Source organism: Eptatretus burgeri, chromosome 16 (assembly GCF_056783735.1).
Source record: "Eptatretus burgeri isolate ZD-2024b chromosome 16, Ebu_testis_v1, whole genome shotgun sequence".
NCBI lineage: Eukaryota > Metazoa > Chordata > Myxini > Myxiniformes > Myxinidae > Eptatretus > Eptatretus burgeri.
Genome location: NC_140976.1, coordinates 62,449,216 through 62,476,985, shown reverse-complemented (window position 1 = coordinate 62,476,985; position 27,770 = coordinate 62,449,216). Strand labels below are relative to the sequence as shown.

Below are 27,770 nucleotides of genomic sequence, written 5' to 3'. Positions count from 1 at the left end.
ACCATTGTTTGCTGATGTGGATAGACATGAAAACAACCCATGAATCGCTGTTAAACGGTCACACCCAATTGGTCAGTGCCGTGACCAACCAACAAGTGAATATTGCCGACATAGCTACAGCCACAGAACCTCTATTTTTCATAGTACAGTACAGTACAGTACATTCATCACAGGATTTCTGCTGTTGTTCTGTGTCCCTCCGTGCCGATCAAATTCCATTCCACCCCATCACCTTTCCTTAATGGATAATGGATATAATCATTAATAGTCATTGTTTATTGTTGGACAAAATTTAAACCACTTTTGTTCTTTCTTTAAGCTATCTGCCAAGCTTTTGCTTCACTGCCTCCCCCTCCCCCTTCCTTCCCCACTTCTAAAACACGACATCTTTTCTGCCTTCAGATGTTGACTCTGCCAAGTATGACGAACGCGACTTGCACCGTATTCGTACCGACGATGACCTCGTGCATTCATTTGCGAGAGGGCAGAACGCGGAGGACGCTGCGAGAGCGGTCGCCGAGGCGCTGCAGTGGCGCAAGGAGATGCAAGTTCTCGGTGTGTGCCTGGTAGGGTAGCAATGCAGCACGGCTGTGATTTGTAAATGACAGCAAGTACAAACCCGACAACCCGTCAGTTGTTCTCAATTGTTTGGTTGAACTGGTTCTTCAACTGTGGTTTCTGGTTTGTAATTGCATGCTATCCTGCTTCTCTCTGTCGATTGATTTGCAATTCAGGCTGATCTTATCTTCTCACCGTTGTTATAATTTTGAATGGAAAACGATACGTTTGACCTCAATGTGCAAGCTAGAGGTAAAGGACCAATTTCCACGTCAAATCAAAGTGTGAAACATGAACTTCTGTGTTGATTAAATACCTGCAAACACACGTAGTACAGTATCGTGTGTGTGTGTGTGTGTGTGTGTGTGTGTGTGTGTGTGTGTGTGTGTGTGTGTGTGTGTGTGTGTGTGTGTGTGTGTGTGTGTGTGTGTGTGTGTCGTCGTTTGTTATCTCCATAACTGGAGTTTCAGATGAGTCCTCTGAGGACTTGCAGTGTCCCCCTTCGTTTTGGTGAAGGATCGTGATCCATGGGCTAAGTTGTGAAGTTATATTGTTTATCAGAGTTTTGTTCCGAGGGCTCTTTTCAGGATCGTCACCGAGCCCCAGACTGCCTCGAATTGTAGTTGGTTTGTAGTAATGTTCCCGGGGATGGTTTCTAAAATCTCAGTGAGGTTCTTCTTGATTATTCCTGTTGCTCCAGCATGCGTGTTTTTTGGGGAATAAAGGCTAATAAAACCAAGCAACAGGCTTCAGTTTAAAGTTCATCAAAGGAATGGAAAGACAGCTGCGGTCAAAGCATTGGGTACCATAGTTCTTATCACACTTATTCGCACAAGTGATTTTTTAAAAATTATTTATTTATTTATTTGACTGCGATGCAAGTTTTCTTCTGTGCTCGCTGAAGGTATTGGTTAGAAAGAATTTTGTTGAATGCTCCAATGCCATGCCACCCTCCATAAGTAGGATGTGGTTTCAGTTAAAAGGGGCTGTCTGTGTTATATACCCACAGGGTGGTGATTAGGGTGTGTAGTGGCAGGGCTGGGGAGGTTGCCAATGAACGATCGGTTGTTCCCTTCTCTTGAAACAAACAATTTTAACTGGTTGTGCAAGTTTTATATTTATTTATGTATTTTTGCATTCTTCTGTGTTGAAACTACCTCTGAACGTTTCTCGACTCCCTTGTTTTTATGCAAATGGACGGTCAGGTGTGGTACTGTTGAGCTTGTGGACCGATGAGTGTTTATTTTTAATTTGTATTTGAACTGTCTCTCTGTAAATGGTGAAAGATTACTTACAAGTGTGTGTTGAAGGGTTTTCACGTTTCTCTTTCATCCTCCATTTGTTTTGTATGTTAATTGCTACAATTGTAGCTTTTATGGAATAGGTGTATGAGCTCATTTAATGATCCAATGGTTAATGAAAGATTTTGTTTTATATTGTAGGGGAGAGTTGTTTGTTTGTTTTTGCAAAATCGAGGCTCATGGGAGAGTGAAGAGACTGGAGATAAAGGAATGAGAGATGAGTTGGAGGAAACTTGCAAGTAAGAGGTTTTATGTTCGTTTGAGTTAATGGTGGATGCCATCGGATGGTGGTGTCACCGTGCTGGAGGGAAGAGTTGGATTAACCTGCTTCATGAAGGCGGCTCCACAAACAGAACAGAAGAGATTATATAAGAGTGGAGGTGTGAGGTGTGCAGTACTCCTGTATTTTTATTTTATTTTTATTTTGGAGGTTAACCAGCCAAAGATTCTTGGAGGAATATGTTCATGCTGGAGGAGGTGGGCAGCAAAATAATAATAACAAGAGGGGGAGCACTCGGTAGAGTGCAAAACCTCCGCCGCCAATACTGCTAGGTCACTCAAGTGAACCTGCTATCCTATTCATTCAATTTGACGTCAACAGTGCTCACAGAGTTATAGTTTGCAACTTTCCCTTTTACTTTTAACTTTTACATACTCAATTCATTCGTCATAACTAGATTCCTTGAGACAGAAATTGATTTTACGTGGGTATATCCACCTGAAGTTCCAAAATCAGCCGCAATTATAATTTTGGCATGTTTTTTGTTGGAAATCACTTATAACATGTAGAAATGCAAACAAAAAAATCGAAATTTTATTGAAAGAAAATTTGCAAAAAAATTTTTTTTGGGGGGGGGGGGTGGAAATCACTTAAAACATGCAGAAATGCAAAAAAAAGAAATCGAAATTTTGTTGAAAAAAAAAATTGCAAATTTTTTTTTTCTCTAACAATTTTTTTTTTTGGGGGGGAGGGTTGGAAATCACTTAAAACATGTAGAAATGCAAAAAATAAAAAAATGAAAATATTTTTTTCAAATTGCCCGCCATAGCAGCCATATTGGATTTTGGACCAAGTCCAAAATCTAATGGCATGATCCTTGGACCAGACCTCACCCCCCCCCCCCCCACCAAGTTTCGTCGAAATCCATCAGAGTTTTTCCGTAATACTGTTCACAAACAAACAAACAAATGACCCGTATCTTGCCAAAAGGTGACCACGTGTGACTTCTTTAAGGTCACACTGAGGTGAACAGAGCTGCTATTCACCAGGAGCGACTCCTTGAGGAATATCTGCCTACGAGAGATTCCGATGAGAATCGTTCTACAGAGTAACCATGAAAAATATGCGTTTGCCTCATAACGTCACCAAATGACGTCACAATGTCTCAAGCTTGACATATCTAGAAAGCACTCATCAAGGTGTTCAATTTGAGGTACTACACGATATGGTTCCTAAAACTTGAAAATTTGACCTTGGGGTCAAATATGTTTGACCTGAGGGGCTAACCATGAAGGTCAAGGCCAATCGCCACCAAAAATTAATCAGCTGAGCGCCAGACCATGAACTATATTCCCATGAAGTTTGAAGACGATCCGATCAAAATTACTCCAAAAATAAGGGTTTCGTCGACTCCCCTGATTTGTGACAGTGACCTTGACCTTTGACCTTGACCTTCAAAATTTTATGCGCTGAAAGGGACCTCTATAGGCCTCTGATATGCGAAGTTACAAAAATTTCCAATGATAACTGTGCTCTGCAGAATTTTTTTATACGTGATTACAGACAAAAAAAAACAAAAAAACAACAACATACAAGCTGACTAACATATCTTGCAAAAACTTAGTTTTGGCAAGATAACAAACAGAAAGGGGTGAAAACAGTAACCTCCATCCATCTTCGATGGCGGAGGTTAATAATTATTATTGAAGAGCCCACCCACCTGAGATGAGGGGCAACAGGCCTTGTGTTACTGCGTCATCATGGGAGATGCCAATCATGTTTAAATTTAGATTGTTCTCCAGAATTCAAGGGAGGATGCCAGCCCAGAGGGAGATTAGTACCGTACTCCATTAAGGTGTGGACAAAAGCACCTTTTAGGCCGTGAGTAGTTTTGATTTTTCAAGAAATAACTCGGAACGACGGAATGCGGTTGTCTTTGAAGTTTGGAGGTCAGCACTTGTGATCAGCCCACGAGAGGTCGTGGCTGATGGTGATGCTAAGGAGTTCAAGAAACTGAACCTCTTTCACTGGCTGAGCATGTAAATAGATGGGTTGGGCAAGTTTGAGGATCCTTCTGAGGTTACAGGGTGAGGATCTTCGATGCAAAGCCACACATTCTCCTTTCGTTTTGTGCCACCACATCTGCATCTGCATAATCATTATCCTCATCCCTCCCTTTCTCCCAACATCCAAATAAATTGATGTTTACCACTTCTCCTAAACTCGTGCAACCACATCTGTCTCATGGTTGAGTTGTTTCAAATGCTCCAAAAAATCATTTTATTTATTTATTTATTCTCAAATGGCAGCACAAATGGTACTGTTCATGCCAGGTAAATAAAGAACTGTTTGGGAGGGTGGAAGTCTGCTAATATACTGTACATTGCTTGATGTTGCTGACCAACGTAGTTTTGTGCAACTTCTTGTGAGGCTGCAATTTTGCTATTCAATTGGGCCACGGAACCACTCATTTTGCATTCGTCTGGTGAACACACCAATATAACCTTTGAGATCTTGGGAAGCTCCTGAAAAAAAACTATTTGCAGGTAGAAATGCCGTCGATACGATGCCATGGTACTCAACGACTATCTTGATGGACCGTTGTTTGCTGTTATATTGTTCCTTGGCGCGTGTGTCTGTTTCACTCAGATCTAGACGAGTCTTCATTGGATCGTTCTCTCTTGGAACTTGGAGCGCTGTACCTCCATGGCTGGGACAAGGAAGGCAGTGCTTTGTGTAAGATTTAAAAAATATATTCATTTAAATTTTTATTGTTATTATTATTTAAATAGTTTATTTTTGGTTTGTTTCTCCAATCCTGTGAAATAAATTGTTTTTCATATTTTGAATGGTATAAATACTGTATTGTGGAATGAGAGTCTCTTGTTCCAGTCTTTCGTCGTCAACTTTCTTCACTGAACAAAACCAAAATGTTGTTCTCCACCGTCAATTAAAATATTGTTGCGGTTTTGCAAACACACCCTCAAGCATACCAGAGACGACGTGTAGGTTCCCAGAGTGAGGTACGTCATTAATTTCCCAGAGTGAGCTATGTCACTACGTCTACGTCTCCCTGTGTCTTAGAGGTTTGGGTGATGCATTGTGTAGATTTCGATAGGACCTTCACTTCTTCATCTATCTATCTATCGAGTATTCTATCCAGCAATCATCCAGTATCCTGTTGCCTGTCATTCTTCACCTCCACATTTCATGCTTTCCTAAGTAACGCTTTACCCTTTCACCTCTCGTAATTTAACATCACCTGCTCATCCTTTCATCATTCGACTCCCATCAACTGGAGAATACCTACATTCGTCGTCAAGTCATTATGTAAATGGGTCCCGACTAAAATAACCCTGCAAACCTGTATGAATAGCGGTTGGAGTGGAACGTAATTGATGGACAAAAGGGGTTACATTATTTTTATTTTCACCACCTTAAAAACCTTTTATTTCAAAGAACACACATTACACTTTGCATTAATGAAACCACCACCACCTCCACCATAATAAGCATTGATTTTCAGACCAGACAGCGGAAGGACAAACAGTCAAAGAGCTAAGCCTGGATCCAGACAGTGGAAGGACGAACAGCTGGCCCATTGTCTGTGGAACTGTCTGGACATACATCAACCTTTGCCACATTGGGACCAATGAGACGCTGCGAGCAAGCGGGAAAGGCTTTAAGCTACTCCCGCGTTGGACCAGATAAAAGGCAGATGCACGTCAGCAAAAATGGAGCCACTACGAAGACACCAGGGAGACCGAGAGACACCACTGGTCAGAGAGCGGAGCTTTGCCCAAGTGTGTTGGCTGTCTACAGCTTTGTCTGAGTGGGAGGTTATATGTCTGCTCGACTCTGCCTAGGCCTGAGTTTAATTGCCTTCACGCATCCGAACGAGGTGCCAATGGGTTCCTTGGCACCGATCATCTGCATGTCTCCTCTGTACCAAGCCATGACCTTGGCAGTTCCCAACCATCTGTTCATATCAAACTGACACACCACCGATACACACCCTTACCCCCTGAGTACCTCCTTCCACATGCCATTCACATGCCCCCCCCCCCTTTCACATTTGGACCAATGCAGGCCCACACAGTCTGTATCAGGTGAGCCAGTCTTACCAAACTCAACTCTTCTCTCAATATTCTCATACTCTCGCCTATCTTTCCTGGTTGATTGATGACATAATGTCCTGTGTGCAACAATGGATAAGATAGTACAAAATGGGCCCCACATGTGTTTAGCACCCATACAACCCCATATGCACGCATACAAACTCACACATACATGTGCTCATACACATACGCACGCACATCACTCGTTGCCAACCTTCCACGTCCTTTGTCACCTCATTCACCTCTCCCCGCACAGCCTCGAACCTCGCTGCTCTATCACCGGCCATCTCCTTGTCCAATGCCTCTGGCAGCCCTGCCTGCCCATCATGCATGTTACACTTCAAGCACTCATCCATAGCAACCATTTTGTTGCCCAATGTCTCTCTGTCTCTGTCTGTCTCTCTCTCTCTCTCTCTCTCTCTGGCTGCTGGTTGCATCATTGGTTGGTACGTGGCTATGCCGCTGATGCAGTGTCCCCCTTACCAGTACACTGGTGCTCATTTTGCCGACCTCAGAAGGATGACAAGCTGAGTCAACCTCCTGATGTATTTTTATTCAGCGGCCAGTGGGACTTGAACTCAAGACCCTAGGATCCCAAGCCGCCACCCTAATCACTAAGCCAACACCAGGCTCCTGCCTCAACTGCATCTCGACCACAAATTGGGCCATCAAGAGCTTCATGTAAAACTGTGCTGGTGGCTGGTGACTCGACCTACCTAAGTACCTACGCGGATGGTTAATCGGGCGATCGTACCTCGCCGCAGGTCGACTTCGGACATGAACCGCTTAAGCGGTTCGTTCCGTACTGCAGAGATAACCGAGCGGAGTTATCGTCGACCTCGACGGTTCATATTGGTTACCGGGAACTTACACCCACTACCAATCTCTTACGCGATGCAGGATGGAGAGTCAATAAAAAGAAAGGAGACTAAGCAGAGCGGGAACAGTTCAAAAAGCAAGCATTTTATTTACACGACACACTGACACAAAGCAAGCACGTATATTCAGTCACAGTAAAAGGCACGTACTCAAGCACAGAAAGAAACAGTAAAAAAAGAGACACTACCGACTAAGACTGACACACGGCAACACTTACGCAGTTCGACTTTACGGACGGCGCCACCACAAGCATTTACACAAAAAGCAAAGGAAAAAGAAAATATGTCGCGACTTCCCTTTTCGTGGCTGGTGAGTCCCTCTCCCACGACCGTCAGCGTGGTCGCGCCTGGCCCAGCGTGGTCGCGCCGCGTCTCCCGTCCGTGCCTTCGTTGACAGGCCGCTCGCCAAGCCGCGAGCGCAGGACCTCTTACCCCGACAAGACAAGCAGCACCAAGAAGAAGACGACATCCAGCCCAGAAGCTCAAACAACCCGAAGAACACAGGCACTCTCGAAGACAAGGAGACAGGAAGCCTCGAAGACTAAAAAAACTAGGAGACAGGAAGCCTCGAAGACTGAAACTACTCAAGGTCCGTGCTGTCCGCCTTTTGTAGTGCAGGGCTCCGCCCTTCGCTCCGCCCCGTTTTCGGCCCCGCCTCCCTTTGAGCTTCTTGGAGAAGCCTCTCGAAGGGGGGCCTGCCCTCGCTCCCCCCTCCCCGTCCGTGCGGGGGACGAGGAAAGTCAGTTTTGGCTCGGGGCCAGGGAATTATTCCCCCAAAAAGAGGCCCCCACCTTTTCTCAACTTTGACCCCCGGCTCGGATCGCACTTCCACCACACCGAGCGCGGAGAATTTAGATGGGAGAAACAGGCAGAAAAACCCCCGAGCATCGTTGCTGGTTTTTGTTCTTCCGCGGAGATCGTGACCGCACGGGGCTTATTGAATGGTGAGTGGTGAAGATGTGGTCGTGTAGGTGGTGGAGGTGACGTGGTTGTAGTGTGGTTGGCGCTGTGGTGGGGATGGTGTGGTTGTTGAGATGCTGTTTGTTTGAAATAAAAGATAGAACAGAAAAATGGCTAACTCAAAGCGTCGCAGCCCGGATGGATCACATAAATTCCCACCCATACAACGGGTGTGGGCTAACTACACATGGACTTATCGAGATAGCTCACCTGAGGACTCTTTATGGTGTAATGCGAATTTCCACAACTGCAACACTATATATATATATATATATATATATATATATATATATATATATATATATATATATATATATATATATATATATATATATATATATATATATATATATATATATATATTGTTACGAATTTCGGTCCGCCCGACGTGCGATCGGCCATGTAACTCAAATCGCGACCGCGTCACCCACCGGAACAGACAATTCAGTCGTGACCCTCCTTGGAACTACTGCCACGAGCTCGTCACGGGTGGGTCTTTCGACCCCACCACAATCGTGCCAATCGGCCACCCGCGCAGGACAGGGTTGTTCGCCAAACTCGACCGACCTAACTACCTGCGCGGGTCGTTAACCGGGCGATCGTACCTTGCCGCTGGCCGGCCTAGGACACGAACCGCTGAAGCGGTCCGTTCCGTGCTTCAGTGATAACTGAGCGGTGTTATAGCCGGCCTCGACGGACGTGATTATTTACCGGATGATTACACCCCTCCTACCAATTCCTTCCGTGATGCAAGATGGAACTTTCAAACAAGGGAAAGGCCGCAACGAAACGGGGAACAGTTCAACAAGCACAATTATTGCACACTCGGGCAAGCACGTATTTTACAGCCATACAGTAATTCAGGCACGTATACAGTGAAAGCAAGCAAAGGCAGAATTACAACCGAATAAAGTCTTTATTTCACGCGCACACTTAGACAATTCTACTTGTAAGACGGCGCCACCACATGCATTTACACAAAAGCAAAGGAAAAAGCCACCCTCAAAGGCAAGGGTGGCAGACAGGTTCGTGGACCAAATGTGCGTGGAACCTGGATGAGCGGCCAGGTCCACGAGACCGAAGGGTCTTACCCGCGCCCTCGTGGCGTGATGGGCAAGCCGCGATGTCAGCGTAGCTGCGCCTGGCTTTGTGCCCCTGGCGTGGCTGGTGAGCTCTCTCCGTCGATCGCCCCGTCTGCCTCTTCGAGCTCCGTCTGGTTCTCCGACCCCTCCAGACTGCCACTCCATTGACTCCAGACTGCCACTCTCCAGACCCGACTTGACTGCCGCGACCGACACACTCTGCCGCGAGCTGCGTTGTGCTCGCGCTTATATAGGCCGGGGGAGGAGCGCATATGCAAATTTGTGGATCACAGCGGGTTCGGAGGCGGAGCTACACCACCTGATGCTCAGCCATTGGATGGATGAAAAGTGGGTGTGAATCATTCCTTATCCGTTTTTCGAGGCGAAAGGAACTCATTCACAACCCATCGCACGACGTTTGGTAGAAAGGCGAAGGTGGTGGTTTGGGAAGGGTGATGGTGGTGGTGGTTTGGGAAGGGTGTTGGTGGTGGTGGTTTGGGAAGGGTGTTGGTGGTGGCAATTTGGTTGCTGGCGGGCGTCGTTTGAGAATGGCGGTGAAGCAATGTTTGCGGGGTGGAGTTGTGGAGGTAAAGAGGTGAAGGTGGTGGTGTTTGAGTTGTAGTTGTTTGGGAATGATGTTGGTGGTGGCGATTTGGTTGTTGGGGGATGATTGGTCCAAAATAATGTTCGAGAAAAGAAAAACGGCTATCTCAAAGGATCGCAGCCCGGTGAACACGGAAATTCCCTCTAAACAACGGTGGGGAAATCTAACTGCACATATACTTATCGTCATAACTGATCTTCGGACCCTTTATGGTGTATTGCGAATTTCCACAGCCGTAACAATATATATATATATATATATATATATATATATATATATATATATATATATATATATATATATATATATATATATATATATATATATATATATATATATATATATACACACATTGGTGTTTTTAATCATTATTTTGAGGTCGTATGTGAGAGTCAAACGTGGTGGACATTGACGGCTCCTTCCTCGTTGGGGTTGAACATTTGAATTGTTGAAAAATAATTTTCTCATCAGAGTGACTTGGCTTGATTGTTGTGCTTCCACATTTGAGTAAAACCCAGGTTTGCATGGTGGGTAAAATGTGGTGGGAGACTAATTATGGTTTACAGCTGACTTCAAAAGTTTGGTTTTAATCCTGAAGTATGTTCTTATGAGTTTCTTGCATTATGCACATCGAACTCTCAATATACACGTCGAACCATCTGCTTTTACAACTTTTGATTTCTGTATACAAATGTCCTCGTGTAACATAATGCGGTTAAGCGCAACGAGTGAATCCAAGCTGGCTGAATGTCAAGTTGTGGAGCCAAGTGCACAGGTACACTGATCTAACAATCACTGAGAAAGATCTGCTCACCTTTTGAAGACCAACAAAATCAAAATAGATAATTTATGCTGGAAAGTTCCCCTGGCTGCATAATGTGTTCAAAGTGGTCTGTTGCCACAAATCTAAACGGTAACTATACTTTTATCAGACCTGTAATGTCACAAGAGTAAACATGAAGAAGTTTAAAATATTGTTGCGAATTCGCGCCCGCCGGCGTGCGAGCGGCCACGTAACTCGAATCGCGGCACGTCGCCCACCGGACGGACAATTCCGTCGTGACCCTCTCGGACTAACGCCGGGAACTAGTCACGGGTGGGCCTTTCGGCCTCACCACGATCGTGCCAATCGGCCCCCCGCGTGGGATAGGGTTGTTCGCCAAATTTGACCTACCTAAGTACCCACACGGAGGGTAGACCGGGCGATCGCACCTCGCCGCAGGTCGCCTTCGGACACGGGCCACTTTAAGCGACCCGTTCCGTACTATCGGGATAACCGAGCGGTGTTATCGTCAACCTCGACGGTTCCGATTAATTATTGGGCGTATTTAGCCCACGACCAACCCTTTACGTGAAGTAAGATGGAGATTCAATTAAAGAAAAGACGAAGCGAAACGCGAAAAACAGTTCAACATAATTCACATTTATTCCGCGGCAAACGGAAAGCACACATATACAATTACAACAATTATGCACCAAAAGCAAATGTAAAAGAAACAACAATTATGCACCAAAAGCAAATGCAACAAAAGAAACACAATGCAGATCTACTACCGACTACGCGAACACACGGCAACACTTACACAGTTTTACTTTACAGACGGCGCCGACAACACATATACTCCAAAGCAAAAGAAAAAGGGGCCACCCTCAACTACAAGGGGGCAGACGGGCCTGGGGCCGAGACCGCGTCGAGCCTACCCGTCTGGTGATGAGCCGCAAAATGGCGACGGGGCCTCGCTGGCACTGCCTGGAATGGGGTGGGAACGGGGCCCCCCTTTTCGCACTATCTCAGCGCGGGGGGGAAACAGGGGGGTTGTTGATGCTCTGGGGAAAGAGGATAGCTGGCTTGCTTGGGTCCCGCGACGAGCGACTCCACTGCGCCCTCGACCGCGTTCCCGGCTTCTCCTCTCTGCAGCTCCCCGACAGACTCCGAACCCCGACAGACCGACTCCCCTCCAGACCCGTCTTGACTGCCGCCGCCACACCTCTCCAACTCGAGCCCGAAACAGAAACTCTCCTCTTCTCGAGCCCGAAACAGAAACTCTCAACTGACTCAATTCGCCCCGCACTCGGCGCTTTATAGTGCGACAGGAGAAACCATATGCAGATTTTTGGATCAGGATCGGCTTGGGGGCGGAGCCACGCTCGCCCATTGGACGGAGGAAAAGTGGGCGTGAATCATTCCTGATCCGCGAATCTGCATAAATCGATTCAACTCCGACGCGCCTGGAGGCGGGGCCAAATCGCCCCGCGCTCGCTGATAGGACGGAACAGAAGTGGGCGTGAATCATTCCTGATCCGACTTCCCCGGAAAGGCCGCTTTTTGCACCCGCTGCTCGGCGCACGCCCTGTACGAGTCCAGGATCGGTGCCCACAAGCGGTGCGGGAATGGCGGCAGAAGGAGGAGAGGTGAAGGTGGTGGAGGGTTTATTGTGGTGGTCCCTGGCCACGGTAACGCTTGGAATGGCGGTGATGCGATGATTGCGAGAGCGAGTTGTGACGGTAAAGGTCGTGGCTGTTGGCGTTGTTGTTGTTGTGAAGCGGCGTTGCGGTTGGTGGTTGTTGTGTGATGGCGGTTGAGACATGGTTGGCTCAAAATAAAGAGAGAACAGAAAAACGGCTATCTTAAAGGGTTGCAGCCCGAATGAATGACATTTATTCCCTCTAAACAACGGGTTTGGGCTAACTGCACATGTACTTACAGAGATACCTCACCTACGGGACCTGAATGGTGGTTTGCGAATTTCCTCAACCACAACAATATTTTAAATTCGAGTTTATCATTGCGAGTTTACGTACTCCTTGATGGACCTCCTAATGGAACTATATTTTTCTTTGTTGTCCTCTCCTAGTGTGGTTCCGTGTACGGTTGCAGATGAGAGACGCCAAGACCCTGATTGAGAAGAAGCGATTGACTGCTTTCTGGCTTGAGCGTCATATCCGTGGTGACACGGGAAGGAAAATCACAATCATTTTCGATATGACAGACACAGGAGTGACGAGCATTGTAAGCCTGCATCAGTCTTCAGTTTCACTAACTTGTTCAGGAACAGCATGCATCAAGGACGGTTTTCTTGTGAAAGCAAATGTCATTCGATTGCATGTTATAGTCTTTGTTTTGCTTTTGCTCTGTGCCATCCATCACGGCTCATCTGTACGAGAAAAATGCGGCTTCCCATCATGCCTGCGTTATTTTATCAAAACATTTTCTCAATCTTAGCTCGCTGGAGTGATTGCTTTGACTTGCGATCACCATGGTATCAACTCGTTTTTGCATTTCTGTATCAAAGTATCTTTTACAGTTCAAGTGAGGGCAGGTGTGATGGCTTGATGGCCGTTTTAAAGGAGAGTACAATCCATGATTTACATTCTGCTAAAATGCGACCGTTTTAAATATTATATACATGTTGGGTCACCAGATCAAGGTTGGGTTATTTTGACATGAGCAAACCATTTCAAGGTGTTGCAAAAGGTAACGCGGGAGTGCGCCACATCAATGTTGGGCCAAATGGCCTCATGGCCATTTGAGAATGGCCATGAGGTTTCTGTGTCTCGTGTTGTCGAACAGTTTCATGCTGTTTTGTTTTCTGTGATCTTCAGATGTAGACCCCCACGTACAATAATTATTTATTTGTGTCCGTACCCCCCCCCCCACCCCCACGCATATGCAAATTTTGGTGGAGATTGGTTTATGGGTAGGGAATTGCATTAAAGAAAAAAAAATCAAAGAAAAGACTTCACAGAGACAGACACAGAAACTTCACAACTTGGCCCATGAATCACGATCCTTCACCAAAACGAAGGTGGATCCTTCTAGTCCGAGGAGGACTCCGTTCCATCTTCTGAAACCCGAATTATGCAGATAACATTCAACATGACACACATATATATATACACACACACACACACACACACACACACACACACACACACACACACACACACACACACACACACACACACACACACACACACACACACACACACACACACACACACACACACACACACACACACACACACACACACACACACACACACACACACACACATACACACACACACACATTTGCCTTTTTACGTCACTGATTTGGGAAACCAACTATTTTCGTGGTCAAAAGGTGAAAGGTCAAACTTCTAAAATCATAAATTTTCAAATGAAAAATCGTCAATTTATATCCTATTAACTTGAAAGTTGAACATGATTTGCATCGTGCGTCATTGAATTGGGAAAGCAACTATTTTTAAGGTCAAACTTCTAAAATCAATTTCAATCTGAAAAATAATCAATTTTTGTCTGATTGACCTGAGCTCTGATTAAGATTGTCAATTTTAATCTTGATGAAGTGTACAATTTGATGTATCCTTGGCAACCTTTGGAGAGGGGGGGGAAGTGGATTTTGCAAGTCTCATGCTCTGTACGACGTCCTGTTTGTTTGTTTGTCTGTGTGCAGGATATCTCAAAACTTGTGGATGGATTCGGATGAAATTTGGTGGGCAGGTTGGGTGTGTGATGAGGACGGACTGATTAAATTTTGGTGAAGATCCGGATCCGACGACTAGAATTTTAAAAAGTGACAAGTCTGAAAGACGACGATGGTTCACGAGCAGTATATGACGATGTAGATTGTTTCAGAAGTCAAGGATGAGACAATGTGATAATGTTTGACCAAGTTATAAAAAGTAGTACGTGCCCGTAAAAAAATTAAATAATAAATAAATAAATTTTATAAATAAATATTCAAACCGCGAGCAACAAACAACAACCACACAGGCCGTTTCTTCGCTCTCGCGTGCCCGTACGTGCGTGGCCCGGAAGTTGGCATATTATTCGCAGTTACGATTATTCGCAATTTAGTTTTAATACCCAATTATTCAATTAGCGCCAACGTATTTTACCTTTTCGCAATGTGTTGGCAAGGAAAAATAAAAAGAGAAGAGAAGAGAGAGAAAAAAAAAATTACTTCCTGGTTCGGAGCATACCAGCACTCTGGTGTTACCGAAATTTATGCACCGTCTAATATGAAAACGATCATAACTTGGGGCATTGTGTTTATCTATAAATGCGCATAAGAAATCGAGAAATTATTAGAATACACGAAGTCATCACTCTCCGGAAGTCCGTACGTTATAACCTGTAATGGCAAACGCGGCTGAGCTTCCCTTCCCCATCGGCCACGCCCACGCAACAACGTGTCTTGTCATTGGTTTGGTAAAAAAAAAAATGGCCATAACTTGGGAAGCACTTGTCTGATTAATATCAAACCTTGAAAAGGCACCTCCTCAGGTCCCCAGCAATATACCTGGCACGTTTCAATTGGATCGGACCAGTGGTTGTCGAGAAACAGCGGTCACACACACACACACACACACACACACACACACACACACACACACACACACACACACACACACACACACACACACACACATTGCTGGAATTATAGATAGATGATCAACATGATGTGGTACGAGTGACAGGTTATTAGCTGCAAAATGTCGAAAACCCGGTTTCGTTCAACAACTTTCAAAATTTGATCTTTGCATAACCTTTAAAGGTCACAAAACAATGTTGTGGACATTAAAATAAGGAAACAAGATACGTGCTATAGCTTATTGGAGTTAGTTCGTCAAAGAAGGTCGAAAACCCGGTTGGATTCCCACAACTTTGAACATTTGACCTTTGTGACCTTTAAAGGTCAAAGGTCAAGGATTATGACCTTTGGTGCAAAACTTCCTCTGGAATATTCCAGGAACAATACAACGTCATAGGCTATATGGCATTTCACACTCATCAGATTATCCATACTTTGATGAAATCAGCGTAAAAACAAACTTGAAGGGGGCGCCACGGGCAAGGTGTTCGAGATAGAGCAAAATGGTTTCAAGACTTTAGGTGGGGAATGACCAAGATTATGCATAAAAATATTGTCATCCCAGCTCTCAAAGTTTGGGCGGGCCAATGATTTTTATGGCAAAATTCGAAATTCTCTAAGTTCGTGACCTTGTGACCTTGACCTTTGGGATAAAAATGAAAAATCGAGCTCCGTGGGGCTATGCAGGTGCCATTGGGCAAACCAAACACTGAAATCCCTATTCGACAAACCCCCTCGGAGAAGATGCAAATTGAAATCGGCTACCCCCTAAAAACACATGTTTTTTGGGCGTGGCTCCGCCCATAATGGGTGCACCACGCCCATTCTCAGGAAAACACAACTAGAAAATGATATAAACCTCCCACCAAAATTTGATCAGGATCGGAGCAAAACCCACGGAGCTATGTTCGGGACAGACAGACAGACAGACATACAGACAGACATACAGACAGACATACAGACAGACATACAGACATACAGACATACAGACATACAGACATACAGACATACAGACATACAGACAGACAGACAGACAGACAGACAGACAGACAGACAGACAGACAGACAGACAGACAGACAGACAGACAGACAGACAGACAGACAGACAGACAGACAGACAGACAGACAGACAGACACACAACAATAACGAATATAGTGGTCACTTATTTTTTTCTTGAAAATATTTTTTCGTGAACCAATTCTTCAACATTGAGAGATCGGGCCAAACACGATATATGGCACGATATCTCAAGTATTGGACGGATTCAGTTGAAACTTGGACAGGTTGGTTGGGTGTGTGACAAGGACGAATTGATTCGATTTTGGTGAAGATCCGAATCTGGATCTGGATACGATAAATATTTAATTTTTTTTAAATGATTCTACACCATTGAGAGATAGGGCCAAAAACGATATAGTACTCTCTATAGCATGATATCTCAAAAATGTATTGGGCCCAATATGTTCTTGCATATATATATATATATATATATATATATATATATATATATATATATATATATATATATATATATATATATATATATATATATATATATATATATATATATATATATATATATATATATATATATATATATATATATAAGCCTGGGTGTTGGCTTAGTGGTTAGGGTGGCGGCTTGGGATCCCAGGATCCTGAGTTCAAGCCCCGCTGGCTGCTGAATTAACACCAGGGGGTTGCTCAGCCTGTCATCCATCTGAGGTCGGCGAAGTGAGTACCAGTGTACTGGTCCCGGTGTATGCCCCGGTTAGAATAGGTGTACCATATCCCTGTGTGTCGTAAGAGGCGACCAGGGTTGGCGTCAGGAAGGGCATCCGGCCATAAAAAACATTGCCTCAAGAAAAAGCCTAACCCCTGAACGGCAGGGAAAAATAGCTGTAAAAACGGTCATTTTTTTACATATAGATATATATATATATATATTTTTTTTATTACATATACTTTCTAACCAATGACTTACTCACTGTTATAAATGTTTGGTACCTTTGAAATGGGGTAGAAAGCTGAAATTTTGCATACTGATGCAACTCTAAGCCAATTTGGCAGGGAAAAAAAAAATCATGAAACCGTCAGAAAAATTCCCTGAATAAAAGTCAGCCGGTGCAGACTTCGTCTGCTCGCTGCAGGTCACGTGATCTAAGACAATGGAGCTTGCACTTGAACTGGTTGCTCGGCAACTGTAACGAGCACCTCCTCCACGTCTTATTTTTCAAATTTGCCATTTTTACATTAAAAATTACTGGAGCTGTAAACTTTTCAATCAAGACTTCATTGTCATCCCTAATTCTTGATTTACTCTACCGCTCTATTACCTCTACTGCTAAAGGTTTAGATTATTACCTCTACCGCAAAAGGTGGACGAAGGTTATGTTTTCTCCCCTGTCTGTTTGTTTGTCTTTGAGCAGAATATCTCAAAAGCTGATGGATGGATTTGGATGAAACTTGGTGGACAGATTACGTGTGTGACAAGGAAGAATTCTTTAGATTTTGGTGAAGATCGGGATCCTGATACGAGAATTTTTTGAGTGACTCTTCACCATTGAGTGATTGGGCCAAAAACGATACATATAGCATGATATCTCAAAGTTGTGGACAGGTTGAGACAAAACTTGGTGGATGAGGTGGCATGGTGACGAGAACGAGCCGATTCGATTTTGGTTCAGGTCTGGATCCAGTTCCAGCCCATCAGTGGGATACAAAACGTAAACTGTTCAGCCTCGCGGAGGGGTGTGCGCTCCACCGGGTCCTGTTCAAGTTTGTTTTTGTTATCGAACGAGCTTTTGTGGAGGTGTGCAGTGTTTGGTTTGAGTTGTGAAGAAGAGGAATGTTTGAATGGTCGACTCATCCATGGTATTTTACTTGGACTGGTTTTTATTTTCGTTTTCTCTTTTGTCAGGATATGGATTTCATCCGTTTCATCATCAATTGCTTCAAGATTTACTACCCAGAACTTTTGTGTAAGTGTTGCTCTCTCCATGTATACAAGTTTTTGAATTTGTGTTTTTATTATTCTCCTGCAAATCCCAATAAATTATTGTTTGCTGTTTTATTTTTTTTGTTCTTCTTCTTTTTCTTCTTCTTCTTCCGTTTGCAGCAAAATTGATCGTATATGAGATGCCATGGATTATGAACGGTGGGTTTGTGATTTGAAACCTCAGACGCTGTAGTGTGTGTGTGTGTGTGTGTGTGTGTGTGTGTGTGTGTGTGTGTGTGTGTGTGTGTGTGTGTGTGTGTGTGTGTGTGTGTGTGTGTGTGTGATGCCTGCGTGACTAAGTTGTTCTTGTTGATTCGTGGCAATGCTTATAATTATAAGGTTTTGGCTCGAATCGTACCTTTAAACATTTTGCTGAAAATCAAGAAAAACGATGAGATTTTTCCTGCCACCTCTTCTCTCTGTGTGTGTGTTTATCCGTTCCGCATCCACCTTCTCCCCCCTAGCGGCTTGGAAGATCGTAAAGGGATGGCTCGGGCCGGCAGCAGTGAGCATGCTCAAGTTTGTGGGTCGTCAGGACATTTCCGATTACATCGACTCTCAGTGGCTTCCCCTGCACATGGGTGGCTCGGTGTGTGATTGTGCCAATTTGATCGACCGAAATGTGTCACGTGTCCACAGTTTCTGACATGATTGCATTGTTTGGTACACCTTGGTCTGCATGTACACTGTATTACATCATGCCGGCTCATCCCAGATGGTCATTCCGAAAGCAACACGAGGACAAGTTTGTCCGAGTTTTGCATATATTATGCCAATCTTTTTCTGTCTTTGTTTATTTATTTTGCAAGGTGAATCGCTACCTGTACTCGAGTCGATCACCTAGAAAAATGGTAAAATGAAAGTGCCATGTGCTCAGATGGGAACATCAAACAGGACCAACCCATAATATTCACGTGCCCTGGCAAATATTCAAGCTTGTGATATCGAACTATCTCTCTTCTTCCGCAACCTTTATGTATCCTGCCAGGACATGTTCAGGTACACGTACCCACCTCTGCCGGATGAGGAAACCTTCAGCTCCCCAGCAATAACCCCGGAGGATGAAGAATTGAATGACAAGGAGAATGAAGACCCATTCCTTTCAGACATCAGTACAACAGATTCTGTGGTACTGTTTTGCCGGTTGTAGACACCTTCAGTAAGATGTGTTGTGTACATGGAGAATAATGCTTTGATGAGCCCCCGATGGACTTATTCCGAAACGGGGGCTTATGGATCTGGTCTCGATTTTCATGTCCACGCGTACTTGCACCCGCGACCATATCTTTGACATGTCTGGACTGATTTTATTTGTACTTGGCACAAAGACAACACATGACTGTATACATACACACATCATTTTGTTCCGCGATGCGATCAAAGATGGCCGACTGGTGGCCATTTTAGTTGTAAAAAAACATCAATAAATAAACCGATGCCGAACACATCCTCAACCATTTCTCGGACGGGCATTTACCAATCTTGTTCAAACTTGGCACACAGATAACGAATGATGGCTCACATATGCACGTCCTTTTTTTTTGTTTGTTTTGTTTTTCCAAGATCAGATCCAAGATGGTCGACTGGTGGCCTGATTTTGTTTTTTGGCCTGACTGGCCCGACTGATTTTGTTCAAACTTGCCACAAGCACAGTGCATGATGGCGTACACGTGCACCTCACTTTATTTTGCGATCGGATTAAAGATGGCCGACTGGTAAACTGGTGGCAATTTCAGCTGAACATAAATATGGGCTTGCCCTTTAACTCCGAACAGCAAAATTAGTGAAACAATGGGAGCATTGACTTATTTTATTTGCTTTGGTGGATTTAAGCCTTGTGATTTTGAAAACGGATTGTTTAAACACATTGTTGGTGCGCATGTTAAGGTTTTCTCAAACATGTTTTTAATTCGCCGTTTGAGGCTTACAAATGGAACTTTCATCTGCGTTCTAGGGGTTGAGAATGTTGGGAGACATCAATGTACTTTATCATTTAAGCAGCAGAATAGCATGGCCGGCATTATGTTCACTCACCCAGTGATCTGTGCGAGTCTGGCTCCAATCTTTACATCAACGAATCCAATTACAAAACTGCCTTCTTGTTCCTTGAGTGTAGTTGCTGTACTGAGTATCCTGTCTTTTGGAGGAAACGTCAAGCAGGTTACCTCGTTCAGTAAAGTGTGGGGGGTGGGGGAGCGTTAAAACGATGCTCTGGTACCTTTCGTGGTCTGTGAGAGAAACTAGGTCAAGAGAATTGCCGGAGTGAAGAGGACGGACCTTAACGTGCAGATGAGTTTGACAGGGAGATTTGTAAAAAGATGGCTTAAGTCGGCAGGACACATTGCGGATGGAGGAATAAAGAATGGCAAAGAGAGCGGATAAGTTGACGGAGCAAGGTAAGAGGAAAAGAGGTAGACGGCAGTTTAGATAGGATTGTGTGAAGAGGAATATCAATGAGGTGGGGGTGGTTGGAGAGTGGTGAGTGTGTTGGCTGAGGACAGGGGGGAGTGGAGGAGTTTTGTGGTTAAGACAAGGCATAAGCTTGGTACCATTGGACCCTCACTCTTGATAACAGGAAGAGAAGGAGAAGAACTGTCGCACTTCGTATTTGCATCCTGAGTTCTATTTTTGGCAACAATTTGAATAAGTATTTGTCCAAATGGCTGACAACATCTTGGTAATCTCCTGGTCCTGTGTCATGCGTATTTTCGGCCATGTGTGACTACATTTTAATTTTTAAACGATTATCAAGTTATATTGGGAAGTGATTTATCACAATGTAATTTATTTATTTCTTTGAAAACGTTTTGTTTTTTGATTTGTTGGCATTACTTTCATCGGAAGCCTCATAAGTGAATGTGGCTCATCACTTGGCATTTTTGTCTTGATTTGATTGTTAAAAAAAAAAAAAAATAATAATAATAATAAGTGAAGATGGGATTGCCAACCTTCTCCCCTCCCCGGGTCGAAGCTGGTGGTTATGTTTTAAGTGTCTGTTTTGCTGTTCCCAACCTGGCGCATAGACCACCAATGTTCGGTGGGGATCCGTTTCCAGCATTACGGAAGCAAAACCACTGCGAAGCGAGATTCAAGAGCAAGCACAAGTACGGACGCGGAATATCCGGCGCCCAACCACAAGTTTCCAGGGCAAACTGCTCACCATCAGGTACTTGCTTTCCATTCGGTGGAACTGATCGACAGTCGCTCTAATGGGCTTGTTGCTTCCTTTGTGTCCGTGCACAAAGGGAAAAGGCCATCACTGAAATTGCCTGTGCTTCGACTTTTCCATGTTCAGAGAGAGCTGTTTCGTGATGTTTTGTGGCTTTTCCATCCCATTCTTTCGTTTTATTGCTTCTTTGTGAACTTGTTCCTTTGAATATTTATTTTGTCAAATAATTATTCCAAATTGATTTGTACTTCATAACTTGCAGCCTTTTATTTTATTTTTGTATTTTTCCGACATAAATTGATTACACTGATCATAATCCTGTCTGAGGTTGGAATGTAGACATTAGTATGTTATCGTTTGAGAAGTGACTGTTTGTGGGTGGGTTTGCTTGTTTGTTTGACTTCTGTGCAATCCTCAAGGGGAAGTCCTGGAATGAGTTGAAAACTGCTGGTTGTCGTGTGAGTGTGAACAGGAAGTTTTAGGTTCGAAGAAAAATTCATAGCCCCAGGTGTTCAGGTTTGGGGGGAGGATGCAAATTATCCGTGTAAAGAATGAATTTGTTGGTGGCGCCTTCATTTTCAATGTCTTGTAGTGTATCGTCTGAATTCCCGTCCAGAGTGAATACACGAGATACGATGGTTCGAGCGTTCACTCCGAGTCTGTGAGCTCAGTGGTTCAAACCCCTGCCCAGTCGTAACGAAGGCTTTATAAAATGGTACGTGCTGCTTCCTTGTTTGACGTTCATATCAGCACTTAAAAGGTTAAAAGCACATTCGATGCCCAAAGGTTGGCTTCCATGGGGAGGAGGACATTCTTTCTGAGGAAGTGCCCCGCTGGTTTTGTTGAGAAAGGTGGCGCCATTGTTGTGACGTCTCTGGTACCCATTGTGCTCTGGGAAGTGATGACACTTCTCCCAAGCTCAGTGGTTGGGTTTGTATTTTCTAACATTTCTGTGTTGTATCTCGTGTATGCGTCTGTGTCCATGAGTTCTTTGAGTTGCGTCGTTGCCAACACAAATTTTCTTTGATAATTGTCAGGAAAGTACAGAAAGCTTGAATTTTTGTTGCCGTTTCTCCCGGCCCGTGGCTCATCTTAAACATACTTTGATTGCGTAAAGTGAAACGTAACTCGTATAAACCAGATAAACCGACGCACTCCACCTGAATTCTGCCAAAATGATTTTTTGGGGATTTTAATCGGTGCAGGTCGGACACCGTGTTGCCCATATATGAACAGTATGTTCAGCAAACCGCACGGAATGGTGTAATGCTGGATTCATGCTCCTCTAGCAATCCTCATGCGTGCGTATTCAACAATGGCTTGTCCTCAGCTTGGAAACTCCAAACCACAACGTTCTTTTAATTCCTTCATATTGTTGCGAATTTGCGCCCGACGGCGTGCAATCAGCCACGTAACTCGAATCACGACCGCGTCGCCCACCGGACGGACAATTCAGTCATGACCCTCCGGGAACTACCGCCAGGAGCCAGTCACGCGTGGGGGTTTAACCTCACCACAACTCGGTCCGCATTCTACCCGCGCGAAATAAGGTCCGATCGCAGAATGGTCGATTTACCTAAGTACCAGCGCGGATAGCGTACCGAGGAGTTGTACCACGCCACAGGTCGACTCCGGACACGAACCGCTTAAGCGGCTCGTTCCGTACTACAGGGATAACCGACCGGAGTTATCGTTGACCTTGACGGTTCAGATTAATTACCGGTTGCTTTAAACCCACTACTAATCCCTTACGTGATGCAAGAAGATGGAGATTCAATTAAAGGAAAAGACGAAGCGAAACGGGGGAACAATTGAACAAGCACATTTAATACCCGACACACGGAAGCACGTATTTACAGTCAGCAACAGTTTTCATACACATATTCAATCAAAGCAAAGAAACAAAAGCAAGGACACAATGCAGAGTTACAACCGAATATAATTTACACGAGCACAGGAACACTTAAACGATATTCGACTTGACCAGACTGGTGCCACACACACACACATTTCCACCAAACCCCAAAAGAAAATGGAAGTCGCGACTTCCCTTTGTGTGCCGAGTCCTTCTCTCGTGACCGCAACTCCGAGCTCCTCAGGCGTGGTCCGTGAGCTCGTGCCTCGCGCCGCACGTGTGGTCCGCTCGACAGCACAGACGGGGTGTTGGGTAACGGACGGGGTTTTCCGGCGCTATCTCCGCGCTCGCTCACGGGATTCCGGGCCTCGCGCGAGGATCGAGGGCTCGGCAGGAACAACAAGCTCGCCAGGATGAAAAAGGCTCGCGCAAGGAACAGGAACAAGAAGAAGAAGACCTTGCAGGAACAACTAGCAGACGACCCGAACCAGAAGACCAACACGAACCCTCCTCGTCCGCCCCTTTTGTAGCGCGGGGCTCCGCCCTTCGCCCCGTCCCGTTGCTGGCTCCACCTCCCTTCTGGAAGCTTCCCAAAAAGGGGCGTGCCCTCTCGTTCCCCCCTCCCTGCGCCGTGCGGGGGACGAAGAAAGTCAGTTTTGGCTCGGGGCCAGGGAATTATTCCCCCAAAATCAGGCCCCCACCTTTTTTCACCTTTGACCTCTGGCCCAAATCCCACCTCCCCCATGCCAAAGCGCGGGAACAGCAGAAGGGAAAATCCCACAGGCGTGGTTGGTTTTCTTCCCCACGCGCCGTACGACGAGGGAAGGAAGATTCAGGCGGGAGATGCCCCTTCGCACCCCAGCCGCCGCTGCCACTCCGCCCCTCCCATCCGTCCCGCGGAGATCGTGACCGCACGGTGCTCGTTGAATGGCGAGTGGCGAAGATGTGATAGCGTAGTTGTGGAAGGTGGCGTCGTGGTGTGAATGGCGTGATTGTTGGCGTCGTGTCGCGAATGGCGTGATCGTTGAGATGTTGGTTGTGGCGATGTTCGTTGTTGTTCTTGCACCAAATTAACGACAGCAAAAGAAAAACGGCTAACTGAAGCGTCTTAGCCCGAATGGATCACATATATTCCCTCTATACGGGTTTGGGCTAACTACACATGAACTTACCGATATATCTCACCTGAGGACCTTTTATGGTGTAATGCGAATTTCCACAGCCGTAACAATATTAACAGAAACTAAAAAGGTGTGAGGTGGTGATGGAGGAATGGCGTTTGGAGCACAAACACCACCGAGGAGGTGTGAGTGTGTTTCGATTGTGCAGATTGGAGTTGGTGGATGAGATGGTGCCCGTTACCTCTGAGTACATAAAGTTCTGGGTTAATTCGACAATCCCTTATAAAGTTATCAAAATATAACTGAATAATAAGCTGTGGAGTTCCAAGGAGCTGAAGGACTTGATCAAAAGAGGGAAGCATTCTCAAATGATGGATTGCAAGTGAAAGACAATTGAAGTAATTGATATGCAAGTTATGAAGTCGAAAGCAGATAAATTTTTTGGGGGGAGGGGGGGTATACATAGTTGAGGCTTGTGGAAGAACTAGGACACTGAACAGATCAGGACGTAATGGATAATAACAGGATGAAAAACTACAGTGAGAACTTTGTTGATAATCTGAATTTGAGGATATTTCTCCGAAATAAGCTTGGACAGTACATCCGTTAACATTTCACTAAAACATCGTCTCCTCACAAACTACCAGACCGATTATGGACCAAATTTGGTACGATGCATCAGGACAGCAATGTCTCATGGGGTTTTGCTCCCCTTCTGGATGGAAGGGGGGTTTTCCCCGAATATTGGTATTTTATTGAAAAATATTCTTCTCAGTAACCACCAGACTGATCGAGACCAAACTTGCCACGAGGCATCGGGACCATGCCCTAATCTTGATTTGTGCTCCTCGTGGTCGTATCTCCTGGAAAAGAGGACACTGCACACCCCCCCCCCCCCGCCCCCATCCGAATCCTTCATTTTCACTGAAACATCTTCTCCACAACTACCTGAGCGATACAGACCAAATTTGGTACAATGCATCAGGACAATGCTTTGACTTTGTTTTTTATGTTTCTCCCAGCTGGGTGCTAGATGAGCCAGTCATAAAGGTGGGGTGGGAGAATGGAGTATTGTTTTTGTTTTGTTTTGTATACCTTGTCGAAGCTCGTATGAGAGCTAACACACAATGCACATCAAGGGGGGCATGAGGCAAGAGGGTTGGGAGTGGGAAGGGCAAAACAGTGGGGAACAGAGACATGAGGAGATCTGTGGAAGGGAGAGGGATGGGGCGGGGAATATGGGGAATACAAGATGGACACGACAGGGACTTTCTGGAAGGAAAGCAGGAAATTTGAAGGAGGTGGGTTTGGGGTGGATCAACGGGGGTAGAAAAGATCGAGGATTTGGATGGGGGATGATAAGAAGTGGTGGTGAACAGCTGTTTTGAAGGCCTGGAGGGAAGAATGGGATTCAACAGAGTGAGGGAGTTTATTCTGAAGGTGGGAAAAAAAAGGAATGAATGAGTGAAGGTGAGCAGTGATTCGTGATTTTGGTAGTTTTACCAGAAGGGGGTTGTTGACATATGCCTGGTGCTGGCTTTTAATGGTTAGGGTGGTGGGCTTGGGATCCTAGGGTCCTGAGTTCAAATCTTGCTCAGCTGTTGAATTAATACCAGGTGGGGTTAACTCTGCCTGTCATCCTTCCGAGGTCGGCAAAATGAGTGCTAGCATGCTGGTATCCTGTGTCGGAGTGGCGACCCGTCCAGGATTGTGCCCAATAGCCAAGGAGACTGCTGAGGCAGCACCAACTCTCTGCACAGAGTATGGTCCCAATGGATGGATGGGGTTGTTGACGGACCTTGAGCGCCCTGTGGAAATATGATGGGGACAAATCGCACACACAGCGGGGGGGGGGGGGGGCGAGACTGGAGAGGACACGGTAGAAGGTAGAAAGACCACCGACCTGCCTGCGGTGAGAGAGTGAGAGGACCAAAGACTCAGCCTCACCACGGGAGATGCCAATGATCCGAAATGCCTTGGTTTCCACAGCGTGAAGCCGAGAAAGGTGGGAGGCAGGAGCACCAGCCCAGGGGGAGAGCAGTACTCCATCAGGCTGTGGACGAAAGATTTGTAAGTGGTCAGGAGCTCAGGAGGGCCGAGGAAGGACTTTGCACGACGGAGGATTTCCAGTCGGCGACTGGCTTTGGAAGCGAAGTTTGAAATGTGGCTTTCCCAGGAAAGATCATGGCAGATAGTGAGACCCAGAAGCTTGAAACAAAACTTCTTCCAGAGGATTGTTGAGAAAGTGGATGGGGGGGGGTGGGATTCCAGACGGTCCTTCCGGAGAGACATCGTGAGAGTGTGAGATTTGTCCGGCTTGAAAGACATATTCCACGTATTGGACCAGTTTGTGATTTTATCCAGATCTGCAGTGAGCGAAGAAGCTGCTGCTTGCCGGTCTGAGGGATGACAGATGGTACGGCAGAGGGTGGAGTCATCAGCAAAGAGATAAAGACGATTTTCCTGAGTCTGAGAGAGTTGAGGCAAAACATCAATGTAGAATACCTTTTTCATATATATATAGTGTTGTGGTTGAGGAAATTCGCAAACCACCATTCAGGTCCCGTAGGTGAGATATATCTGTAAGTACATGTGTAGTTAGCCCCAAACCCATTGTTTAGAGGGAATAAATGTGATTCATTCGGGCTGCGACCCTTTAAGATAGCCGTTTTTCTGTTCTGTCTTTATTTTGAACCAACCGCGTCTCATCCGCCATCACACAGCAACCACCAACCGCAACGCCGCTTCACAACAACGGCAACGCCAACAGCCACGACCTTTACCGTCACAACTCACTCTCGCAAACATCGCATCACCACCATTCCAAGCGTCGCCATGGCCATAAACCACCACAATAAACCCTCCACCACCTTCACCTCTCCTCCTTCTGCCGCCATTCCCGCACCGCTTGTGGGCACCGATCCTGGACTCGTACAGGGCGCGCGCCGAGCAGCGGGTGCAAAAAGCGGCCTTTCCGGGGAAGTCGGATCAGGAATGATTCACGCCCACTTCCGATCCGTCCAATCATTAAGCGCGGGGCGATTTGGCCCCGCCTCCAGGCGCATCGGAGTTGAATCGCTATATGCAAATTCGAGGATCAGGAATGATTCACGCCCACTTTTCTTCCGTCCAATGGGCGAGCGTGGATCCGCCCCCGAGCCCATCCTGATCCGGAAATCTGCATATGGGTTCTCCTGTCGCACTATAAAGCGCTGAGCGCGGGGCGAATTCAGTAGAGAGTTTCTGTTTCGGGCTCGGGCGAGTTGTGGCGGCGGCGAAGTGTGGCAGCAGCAATCAAGACGGGTCTGGAGGAGAGTCGGTCTGTCGGGGAGCTACAGAGAGGAGAAGCCGGGAACGCGGTCGAGGGCGCAGTGGAGTCGCTCGTCGCGGGACCCAAGCAAGCCAGCTATCCTCTTTCCCCAGAGCATCAACACCCCCCCCCCTGTTTCCCCCCCGCGCTGAGATAGTGCGAAAAGGGGGCCCCGTTCCCACCCCATTCCAGGCAGTGCCAGGGAGGCCCGCGGAGG

The 27,770-nt window shown here is 45.7% G+C and overlaps 1 protein-coding gene across 2 annotated transcripts in view; it reads left to right on the top strand.

Annotated features, from left to right (window-relative positions):
- The window catches only part of MOSPD2 (motile sperm domain containing 2), a 58,397-nt gene that overhangs the window by 9,849 nt on the left and 20,778 nt on the right, over positions 1-27,770 (top strand). The window contains exons 3-10 of one of the 2 annotated variants that reach the window (XM_085859935.1): positions 403-555; positions 4,729-4,815; positions 12,577-12,731; positions 18,021-18,081; positions 18,219-18,257; positions 18,563-18,687; positions 19,087-19,227; positions 21,122-21,264. In XM_085859935.1, coding sequence (XP_085716061.1) covers positions 403-555; positions 4,729-4,815; positions 12,577-12,731; positions 18,021-18,081; positions 18,219-18,257; positions 18,563-18,687; positions 19,087-19,227; positions 21,122-21,264 — 904 coding nt within the window. The remainder of the gene's footprint in view (positions 1-402; positions 556-4,728; positions 4,816-12,576; positions 12,732-18,020; positions 18,082-18,218; positions 18,258-18,562; positions 18,688-19,086; positions 19,228-21,121; positions 21,265-27,770) is intronic. The other variant, XM_085859936.1, reaches the window with a different exon arrangement.